The 12,173-nt window shown below is 38.5% G+C and overlaps 1 protein-coding gene across 2 annotated transcripts in view; it reads right to left on the reverse strand.

The window, feature by feature from the left end:
* The window catches only part of LOC130921934 (plexin-A1-like), a 484,623-nt gene that overhangs the window by 122,361 nt on the left and 350,089 nt on the right, over nt 1-12,173 (reverse strand). For both annotated transcript variants that reach the window (XM_057846316.1, XM_057846315.1), the window contains exon 11: nt 4,205-4,301. In XM_057846316.1, coding sequence (XP_057702299.1) covers nt 4,205-4,301 — 97 coding nt within the window. The remainder of the gene's footprint in view (nt 1-4,204; nt 4,302-12,173) is intronic.

A 12,173-nucleotide genomic window follows, 5' to 3' on the forward strand; every position in this document is an offset into this window, starting at 1 on the left:
TAAGATAATTATGGCACTGTGAGTTAGTGTCATCTGGCAAATTTAGTCACTAACTCCATTTATGTTCAGTCTGCATCTTTGACATTCATTCAAAAGTGACATTTATAATTTGCCGGATGACACTTTATGACATCTGTCATAAGCATTTAATAATGCCATGACATGACATAATTATGACGGTTTTATGACAGTCTTATGATGCTACTGTCAAAAAAACAGTGTTACAAAAAAAAGTTAACAGGCATGACGTCATGCCTGAGTCGCACGTTGCATGGAAAAGCTGCCGAGCCCAGTGAGAACAACTATATTTCCATCTATTATAAACACGAACTAGCTGGGAAAGTACTGATATATTTCCCTGTCTAAAAGTCATAAACCAGGAAGATCCCAAGCCACGTTACACAGTAATGTTACGGTATATTATGTCTGAAAGTATGGAACCCCAAAAGGGTCAAAATTATAATAAATAAAAATAATATTTTGAAATAAATACCCTTTGATAAATAACAGACAATTGTGTAATATAGCCCTTAAATTGAAAAAATAAGTTAATATTATCGTGAAAGATTTTACAAGATAAAAAGCATTTTTCACAAAGTTTTTTTTTTTTTTTTTTAAACTCATGTCTTTTTCCACAATAGCCTTTTTATTTCGTAATGATATTTATCAGCTCAATGAGATTTTACACGATAAAAAGCGTTTTTCAAGTGGCGATTTTTTCAAAATGTATTTTTATTAGGGCTGTCAAAATTATCGCGTTAACGAGCGGTAATTAATTTTTTAAATTAATCCCGTTAAAATACTAATACTAATAATTGACACAATTAACGCACAAATGCCCCGCTCAAACAGATTAAAATGAGAGCACAGTGAAAGGTGTACTTGTTGTGTTTTTCTGAGTTTTGCCGCCCTCTGCTGGCGCTTGGGTGCGGCTGATTTTATAGGCTTCAGCACCCATTAGCATTGTGTAAGTAATTATTGATATCAACAATGGCGGGCTACTAGTTTATTTTCTGATTGAAAATTTTACAAATTTTATTAAAACGAAAACATGAAGAGGGGTTTTGATATAAAATTTCTATAACTTGCACTAACATTTATCTTTTAAGAACTACAAGTCTTTCTATCCATGGATCGCTTTAACAGAATGTTATTAATGGTAATGCCATCTTGTTGATTTATTGTTATAATAAAGAAATACAGCACTTATGTACCGTATGTTGAATGTATATATCCATCTTGTGTCTTATCTTTCCATTCCAACAATAATTTACAGAAAAATATGGCATATTTTATAGATGGTTTGAATTGCGATTAATTGTGATTAATTACGATTAATTAATTTTTAAGCTGTAATTAACTCGGTTAAAAATTTTAATCGTTTGACACCCCTAATTTTTATACAGTGGCCTTTTTATTTCATAATGTTGTTTTTCAGCATGTGTGCTGTCAATCAAATACAGTACATAAGGCGGGGTAAGTTAAGTGATTGGCTGGATGGATCCCAATGGCTGGCTAGCTGCGCTAGCATTTCGTAGCGTCACTTTCAGAGTTACTCAGAGAAGTTCCAATTCAGTTGGATAGTTATGAACGGCTTTTATCTCAGCCTGAGCGAAGATTTTACACGCAGTGTGTTTTTGATGACTTTTTCTGGAAATTTACCTAACAGTTCATCGACGCTACCAAATGCTAGCGCAGCTAGCCAGACTCCATGATCGAGCCAATCACTTAACTGACTGTACACGCTTCATTGTGCTGAAAAATGACATTATGAAATAAAAAGGCCATTGTGGAAAAAGACATGATGAAATAAAACCAATACTTTATGAAAAACGCTTAATATCTTGTAAAATCTTTTTCGTAATAATATTACCTTATTTTACAATTTAAGGGCCATATTACACAATTTGTCTGTTATCGTATTCATTTCAAAATTTTCTTTTATTTATTCCATTTTGACCCCTTTGGGGTTCCATATGAAAGCAGTTTAGCTGTAATCATCAAACAGAAACAGCCTCAGCAAAACTTCTTGATGTTGTAGACGTCATTTGCAGGCCATATTGATGGTGGCAATGATGTTACTTTTACCACACAACGGGGGAATAAAGTTCCGCCCGCCTCCCTGCCGTGCTGTACGGACCGTAATAATTTTGGAGCTAGCACTGTAAAGACACTCATACTAGCAATTACATCTTGCAGACGTGATCTCATTGTCTCTTTCCTCAGTGGCGCATCGAGCCTTTAACCTCTAACATTATTATTCTTTTATTTGGAAGGCAAGCAAAGAGTGGCATAATTTTTTTTATCGTATTATGTAGGCTTTTGACCTTGTGCAGGTCAATAAGCTGTAACTTCTGTCTTAGACGTATATACAGTATGTACAGAGCTGGCCAAAAATGTCTAGTATCAGATAGAACAATAGAAGGGTATAGCTTAAATTCTTAGAAGAGGAATTGTGTAAACGTTTATTGTACTTAGGGCTGCAACTAACAAATATTTTAATTATCGATTAATCGAGGGCGGTTATTTAAACGATTAATCGGATAAATGTCACTTCTTTTAATTATCTTCACAATTTTGAAGTTGTTTTTGGCATGTTGTAAGTAGCAATGAAGACAAAATTGATGACTATTTCCTTCAACCATTGATTATCAATTCGTCGGCAACTAAGTCATTAATCAATTTAATCGATTAGTTGTTGCAGCCTTATTAAGAAGTGAGTTTAGAAAGTAAGATGTCCGAAACTTTGCAAAAATGTAATTGTTGTTTTCCAAAGTAAAAGAAGATTTTTGTTCATGTCCTACTTTAACTTAACAAAAATATAATAACGAAATCTGATAATATTTACAACTGAGAAGCAGTGTTGTTTTTGGCAGCCCTTTTAATATTTGTCTTAGTCATATTTTAGTCATGCAAAAATGTGTTTGTCATCGTCCAGTTTTTGTTGACAAAAACTCAACACTAATTTCGTCCAGTTTTAGTAGACGTTGAACAAAAACGTTTTTGTCTGTAAAATTAAAAAAAAAACAAAAAACTCCAAAGCTAGATAAATAAATCAATAAATAAAGGTTTCCAACTATTTTGAATAAATATTCACACCACACATTGTAGCTTCTACAAGGGAAACGCCAACTTAATATAATACACACTTAGCAGTAAAATAGTACAATATTTTCAATTTATTATACCCAACTGGACGTCCATGAACTGTACGTAAATAAATTTGTGCAAGAGTTTGAGAGGATGCTCGCCGTAAGCATTAGTCCAATACTAATGCTAATGCTATGCTAACGCTATGAGTTACATTTATTGTGTGATAATCACTCAGCACAGACCTTTAAAGGCTAAAGCAACATTGCATATTCTCTCTGGCCGAGAAAACAAATCTTACCGTGTGTGCAAGCCTGCATGGAGACAGGAGACGACACACTGGTGAGTCGGGAATGGGGTGCAGCACGTCACGAGTGACACAACCAGACACTGCTACGATGCAGGCTAACTGTGCAGAAAATGTCACTATTGCGCATTTTTGTCTCGTTCTCGTCTCGTCACACAAAAATTAGCATTCGTCTCGTTATGTTTTAATCTCTCAAAACAAGTTTTTAGCTCGTTATCGTCATGAAAAAAAGTCTTCGTTGTCGAAATATTTTCGTTGTCGTCATCGTTGACGAAAGCAACACTGCTGAGAAGTTTTTTTATGTTATAATTTCAAGAACTTAGACAAATTTAAGGTGAAGAATGTAGTTGTCCATTAATTTGCTAATCGGTTAATTGTCTACCCTGACTTGGGTAGGCTGGTTTTATTTCTTGAGGGTTTTGATGTTTTTGGATTTTATCTGTTTTGTTGTTTTGTTTGCTGTTTTGACTTTTATCGTGATGCATTGTTTTTGTTTTTCATAACGTCATTGATCGTGCATTCCCTCCTTGTATTTATCATGAAGCATGTTTGTCTTTGTTGTCAAGCACTTTGAGGGCCTTTCAGGTTTTTGTAAAGGGGTATAGAAATATAAATTTGATTGATTGATTAATTGTTGCACCTCTAATTGTACTGCTGAAGTTTCACTTATGAATGTACATATAAAAACAATTACACGATGTCTACTATCACAGCTTAGAAAAGGGCTTTCTTCCTTGACACAGTTAACAAAATTTGCTAATGTACTGACAAAGTCTGCAGATGAACGTAAAACCAAAGGAACCTTACCTTTTATGTTGTAGGGGTTGTCAATGTTAAAGTTTCCATTCCAAACCACAGACAAATCCACTGGCAGGTCACTGATGTCATTGCCGTCGTAAGTATACTGAAAGTGAGAAAAAAAATATATAAATGTCACTCAACGTTCAAATTTAGTTGACTTATGTGAAACAATAATTCGATCACGCAAAACTCACTTCCGAATCTACAAAATGAAGAGAAAACGTGACAAAATAAAAACCCAATTCTGTTGAGCTGGCGGCTGGTAGTAATGTCATAACCTGCGCTGCTCCATCAGTTGAAGGGCCATAAAAATGACTGATGAGAGACAGGCTATATTGTGATTTTAACACACCGCACATTCGTGCTGCCTGGCAGAGCACAGAGTTGATTAAGAGATTGTAATCCTCACCGCCGGATGACTCACTCTATTCAGTGATGAATGAAAAGCCTAATATATCTTCCACAATAATATTCACATCTAATTTCATTTTTGCATCCTGAACTAATAAGAGCTGAAATGTAATTGACTCTTTGGCGGCATAATCAGTTTTATAGAATGACTTTAAATGAGACAACAGGATTCCAAAGCAACAGTGTGATGGCAAGACAGAGAAATCTGTCTAATGAGACACTCATAAATCATGAATGCTGTATATCACGGATAGATAAAATGCTGTTAATAATTTTAATCACATCGCATTTAGCATTTTTTTGACACGTATTGAAGCCCTGCATATTTGCAGTTGGAGATTCACAGATGTTTTTTCAGCCCGTCTAAATTAAAACGAACAACTAATTAACTTTTGTCAAATCAAATACCATCAAAAGAGAGAATCAAATGTGAAAGCATGTTTCTGCTTTTCTCCCAATGAAGCTACTTGTAGCCTATTTAGCTTACTCTGAAAACTTGGCTGCATTCTCTCAAATGAATTACCTCCATCATAAGGTGAAATGTTATTAGATGAAATGTTAAAAGTTATGTGGTCTGTGTGTTTGTGTTCAAGATAACTGAAGAACGAAGAAAGGGATTATTTTCAAACTTGTAAGAGATATTAATAAGAAACAGAGGTGGTGATGAAATTTTGGTGTAATGAGGTGAAAGATAACAGATTAGAAAAGGAATTTTGTGATAAATTGAAAGAATTAAAGGGCTGTTATGCCTCTGCGTCGGGGCGATGCCGTAGATACACCGTCGACGACGTACCATGGTTGGACCTGAAGGGAATGGAATCCTTCCCCATATTTACTGTTTGACTGTTTGTATTACTCTAACACACCCATAGTAAAATAATTGGCAATTAAATCATAGTTTAAGAAAACAAGTAGAATATATCTGAAGTATGATTGGAGTTGGAGTGACTGGAATTTGCAGCACCAAGACAATTGGCAGATAGGGTGATATCAAATACAGGATGCCAGCTGACGACGGAAGCCCAACGCATGCGTCAGGCAGCTGACGTAGCGAACAAAGCAAGGGATGGCCAAGACATCTACAAGCCCACATCTAGACCACCAAATCCCAACATCAGCTCTTCTAGTAACCAACAATAAACAGTCCAGAACAATGAAAGGACATCCTCTCCTCCCAAAAGGAACATCTGATAACGGAGGAACCCGTTGGACACTCAGCACTCACGTCGTGCTGAAGCAGGCAAAATCCTCAAGTCTCTTTGCCATGACAAATAGGAGTGGGAACCTCTTGGTACCTCACGATATGATACAATACAAAGCTCGCGATAACGATGATCAATACATTGCTCAGGAAATAATTCTAGGATATTCTACAAATAACTAATAAACAGAAAAACAAGCTTCTGCTGTGAATTGGAATGAGTTTATCACGAGTAGACTTCCAATCCTTTTAAACTGGGAGGGTGGCAGCGAACGAACGAATCATTTGCGGCCATCCCTCCCACTTTAAATGGATTGAACGTCTATGGCCGTCAGTGGCAGCCAAGGCCAGGCAATGAGGTACTTTTGGGCTATTTAACATAATTTACCTGTTGATTTTCAGTTACTTCCTGTTGATTCTGGGGTATTTTATGGGTCACTTCCTGTTTATTTCGAGTTACAGAACAGGAAGTAACCTGGGAATCACCCAAATGAATAGACAGTGAAATGACCTGTAAATGCCCTAAAATGAGCAGCAAGTGACAGAATGACTGTGAATGCTCTGGTTTTGAATGAAAGAACGTTCCCAGTCTAAATGAATTGGGTTTCGAGCACAGTCAATGGCAGGTTTATAGTTAACTGAGACACTATTATGGTGGAAGATTTTGCTAGCCAGTTGTTGGTTCTTTTTTTTTGTTTTGTTTTTTAAACATTGACACCTTTTAAAACAATATCTCGATTCTTGGCAGGAGCATATCGATAACCTTTTGGGATACAAAGTATAACGATATATCACCATTTCAATATTTTGTCACACCCCTAGTGTCCACTCTACCAAATATGGTGGTGCTATGAATTTGGCAGCTTAGGCGGAAATCTGCTCTCTCATACCCCTTTCCCACTAGCCAAAAAACCCATGTCAACCCACTAACAACTTTTGGTGGCAGTGGGAAAGGTGCAGCGACCTGCCTCGACCCGTGTCAATCAACCCGCCAAGCGACCTGCGTTAAAAATCACCTCGGCTCTGATCGTCATGCAGTGTGAAAGTGTAGACCAAAAACCATGTGCTCTAGCAACATACGGCGAACAGTCGGTGTAGCAGCGTTAGCAATAGCCCTAACAGATGAAAGGCTCTTCTCCTCCTTCTGTGACTTACACGACTCCTTTCAATTTCAAACCAAAATTCATGTCGCCTACTTTGCCTCAGCACAAGCAGAGTGTTGATCCTTTGCTGCATTTCAACCATTTTGTGGGCAGTAAAAAGCATTAAAACAGAACACAAACGAAAATGAGGCTTCCATGTTGCTCTGCATTGTTTACTTCCTTGAACTGAATGAATTCGGTAGCACTTGTCGACGCGCATCTTAGCGTGGTGACGTCACGTGACCTTACGCACGGCGGAGGAGGGGTGGGGGGTTAGACGGGTGAAAAAAAAAAAAGACAGCATTTTTTGGGTCAATGGGAAAGGTGCCAAATGCCAATTGCTAGTGGGTTGCATCGGCTTGGAAAAAATGTGCGTTGACCCTCTAGTTTCAGTAGGAAAGTGGCCTAGAGTGCTCCTCTAGTTATAACTTGTTGGGCATGTGTTTTGTCACGTTGGTTTGTGCCCTCATGCTTACTAGCTTGGCCCCTTTAGCATGAAGGATACACTAAATAACTACAAACATATTGGCCTACGGTGAGGAAGACAGTCCAAGCTTACCTACTGCTTCTGTCAGTCAAAGGCTATCCTCTCTCTCACTCCCTTACTACAACTACTATGGTCACTAACTTCAATAGCCTCAGGATGAGCGATAGCAAGACTATTATATTCTACTAGAGTGGCGATCAAATCCTATGTGAAAGGCCTGTGCCTCAAGCTATGGCACAACACAGGCCTATTCTTACAACAACTTAGCCACTATTTGATATCAACCACTCCAATGTGATAGTGTGAGATTTATCATGACATCAGTAACAATTGTGAACTGGAATGTATTGGAGTCGGAAAAAGGCCCTCAAGTACAAGAAATGTGCATAAAAAAGATAAGAAAATGAGAGCTAGGACAGACCAATGTCACAATGTGCGAGTGGCTGATTAATTCACTCTTCACATTTGTGATTGGACGATTTACACTGAGTGAGGGCTAAAGGCATAGCGATATTCAAATTAGGGAGAATGTCTCCATGCATCTCATGGGGACTCCGAGTTTGCTCTTGGAATTTCATTTTAGTCAGAGATTTATTTTTTTTTTAAAAAAACCTCAGTGTTTTGTTTGCAATTTGTTTGTTAATGGAAAAGGCCATTCCTTTTGAACTAATTTCCTCAAAATCTTTGGGGAGCTAGATACATTAATGCAGGGGTTTTCAACCCAGTCCTCAAGGCACACTGTGGGTCCTGGTTTTTGTTCCAGCCGATCCAGCAGAGACAGTTGAACCAATGAGGCTTCTGCTAAAACAAGCCACACCTGACTGCAATCAACTGATTGCACTTGTAAAACACCAGATTGGGGAAAAAGTGTTGTCATCTTGTTTGGTAAGAATGAAATCCTGCACCCACAGTGTGCCTTAGTGGAATAGGTTGGGAACCCCTGCAGCTACAAGCCACACACACACACACACACATTTTGTAACATTGCACACTTTACTTAAATAAAGCATTAGGCCATTTCTCCACTTCATTTGCACTTCAAACTATTGTATTTCAAGTCGTTGTTTTGTATGAGGAAGTCTGGAGTGGCAGAGAAGTATGTTCAAGTGGTGCAGGACATGTATGAGGATTGTGAGACAGTGGTGAGGTGTGCTGTTGGTGTGACGGAAGAGTTCCAAGTGGATGCGGGACTATATCAGTTGCCACGTTTACATGGAGCCAAATATTTACAATTACAATCTGAATATTTGTTCAAACCGAATAAATGTGTTCCATATAAACACCTCATTCGGAAAGAACAGGCCCAAACCGAATGGAATTTCATTCCGATTCACAGGGGTGGAATATTCCTTTTCCCAAACCGATTAGAAGTAAAATTAAATCATGTAAACAGGGAAGCGGAATGGTGTCTGGTTGCGTTCTTTCTGCACATACTCCGTACAGACGTGGTGACGTCACTTGGTGACGTAAGTAATGTCACTTGCAACATGGCTTCCAAGCACAGCGCACCTAATTGGAGTCCGGCGGAAAGATTGTATTTAATTCAAACTTTAAAAGAATTGAATATAATTGTTCGCTTAGACGGGCGTAAAACGAGGAACAGTTAACTATTTAAAAACGTTCACGAGAGGTTACACGAAGCCGGAATAGACCGAAGCGTTGACCAGATTAGAAACCGGTGGAAAACCGGCTACTACAAGGCAAAAGAGCAAAACAACAGAAGCGGATATGACCCCACAAACACAACAAGTGGGTTAAAGTTAAAACAGCAGCACTCCGACGATCGATCTCCATGTTTTGCAACGTGACGCTTTGTTTTGATTAATCTGCGCATGTCAGACGGCAGTTGTCAAACGTCCTTTCGGAATAAAGGCAGTCACATGTAAACGCTGGATCGGAATAGATGAAGTGACTTGATCTGAAATTTCCATTCGGAATGATTTGAATCGGTATGAATAAAAGTCAGCATGTAAACGTGGCTAGTGACAGTGTTGTTAATCGTACTTTTAAAAAGTAAACAATTACAGTTACAAATTACTTTTCCCAAAAAGTAATTGAGTTAGTAACTCAGTTACATGAATGTAAGTAATTAGTTACTTGTCAAAGTAACTGGTGTTACTTTTCATGTTTTTTTGTTTTTTTTTTAATTAAAAAAAAAAAAAAAAAAAACATAGGTCACACTATGTGAAATTAAAAGTGATTTTGGCAAATTGGCCCTAGCTCAATCCTTTACCCTAAACTTAACTAGACACAGGGGTATTGCGGATATTGCGATAATTAGATAGTAACATTTGCTATGTTTGGAAGTCATTTAATGTTGTGAATCAACCATTGATGTTGTTAAAATTGCTCCCGTTATTGCATTAGTGCCTTTCTGTCTACTTTCGATATGTGAAAGTTTTAAAACTGTTTCATCATTTAAAGATTCAAGTGCAGATTTTGCCGATTTAGGAGTATTTTAGATAAAAAGTTAGTTAGGTTCGCTAGGAAAGTTCTTTACAACAGAGCCTTCCTGAAAAGTCTACTGTTTTAAGACGGCGGCTGTTTACTCACACCGACGAGTCTATGATTTTGCATGTAGTTCTCTATACAAAGTGCCAACCCCGCAGTCTGTCATTTCGCATCTACCGTAATTTCTGGACTATTGGGCGCCCCTGATTACAAGCCTCACCCAGTACATTTTTAAAGGAAAAAACATTTTGTACATACATAAGCCTCTCCTGCCTATACGCCGCATGTGCCCACTTAGTAACATGAGATATTGACAAAGAAATACACAGTTTTCAAAATTTTAATAACACACCTTAACTTTTCGTTCCAAACAGCGCCAGCAAACTTGGCAGTTATATAGCGGCGGCACAGAAGTTACATACTGTAGCATCAACACGGTGGTAACAGCACTAAGTAGGCTGGTTATTAAAAACATAAAAGTCTTTGTTAGCTATCTTCATCTTCCTCTTCCTCCTGTGCACTCAAACCATGGAAGTCTTCACCCTCAGTGTCGGATATGAAGACGCTCAGATACACTTCGCCACGCACTTACTCAGTCTCTCCTTCGTTGTCACCTTCAATGTCTCGCATAGTGAGGCAAATTCACTACTGAGCCCGTGCCATCCTTCTCGTCACGCAGCAGACTAGCCCCTCGGCATACCTGTGCAAAAGCTGCTCTTCGCATGCGGTGAGTCTTGGCAAACGATCTCTCGCCGCTAGTCATCTAAGCTTCCATACAACTCGGATGGCCAATTTAATTTCTTCTAGCATTTTCCATGATGCGGGTCTGCCAATTCTACTCATGCACAAAGACGATGCACAAAGACGAGGGTCCGCCACCTCTATTCATGCACAACGCACAAAGTTAAACCACCGGTAATAGTGCAAACTAGCGTCTTCCTCGACGCAAATATTCCACGTGTCTCACTCCCACATTTCATGCTCAAGCGCCCCTGGTGGCCGTCAGAAAAATGCACAAATTGGCCGCATCATTGCACACGCCGCAGGACCCAAAATGAGGGAAAAAAGTAGCGGCTTGTAGTCTGGAAATTACTGTAGTTCTATACACATGTGATATCTACCGTAGCATCATGTGGGCGTAGTTTGTAGGCTATCTGCTACAGTCATGTATTATTGGAGCCACCTAGCATCACGTTTTCAACAGCGTCACATCTCCTTTCCCTCTTCCCGACTCCTGCTCTGCTATCTCCGTGAGTACGAGTCTCTCACTTTTCTCGCGTTATTCAACCAACGTAGTAACACATAGTAACGCACGCCTTTACATCCTCAGTAACGGTAACGGCGTCGCAAAAATGAGAAAAGTAATTAACTAGATTACTCACTACTGAAAAAAAAAATAACGCCGTTAGTAACGTTAGTTATACTCTAACACCGTTATTAACAACACTAATTAGGGGTCAGCTCTGAGCCCCTTCTTGTTCGCTATGGTGATGGACAGGATGACAGATGAGGTTAGACCGGAATCTCCATGGACTATGATGTTTGCAGATGACATTGTGATCTGTTGTGAGAGCAGGGAACAGATAGAGAAGAAACTACGGGTGTGACAGTTTGCCCTGGAAAGGAGGAGAATGAAGGGTAGAGTAGCTGGGTGCAAATGAGAGGTGTCCCAAGTGAAAGAGTGAGGTTACAGGGAAAAGAGACCAAGAAGGTGGAGGAGTATTAAGTAGTAATATTTGGTTATATTTAGGCTCAACAGTCCAGAGAAATGCAGAGTGTGGAAAAGTGAAGAAGCGTGTGCAGGCAGGCTGGAATGGGTTGACAAAAGTGTCAGGTGTGATGTGTGATAGAAGAATTTCAGCTAAAATGAAAGGAAAGGTCTATAAAACTGTGGTGAGACCAACCATGTTGTTGTAGGGCTGGGTGATATGGCCTTAAGTATGTATCACGGTAAATTGAGCAGATTTACCTCGATAACTATAAATGACGATAAATTGTAAACTGTTTCCCGTTGATTTATTTACCAGCTTTCAATTGAACATATTTAACAATTTTACATGCACTTTAAATATTAAATATATAAAAAATTATTGAAAACGATAAGAATTCAAGTATGAACATTTATAACAGCTTGTATGACTTGAACAATGTACAACATTATAAAAATTAATACGACGACTGTGCAAACGTCATTAGAACAAAAATGACTTATAGTTTGAAACAGTACACTTCAAACAGACAACTTATTGTTAATGGCTGCTGTGACATAATTACTCAACACAA

The sequence above is a fragment of the Corythoichthys intestinalis genome, chromosome 9 (genome assembly GCF_030265065.1).
Source record: "Corythoichthys intestinalis isolate RoL2023-P3 chromosome 9, ASM3026506v1, whole genome shotgun sequence".
Lineage (NCBI taxonomy): Eukaryota > Metazoa > Chordata > Actinopteri > Syngnathiformes > Syngnathidae > Corythoichthys > Corythoichthys intestinalis.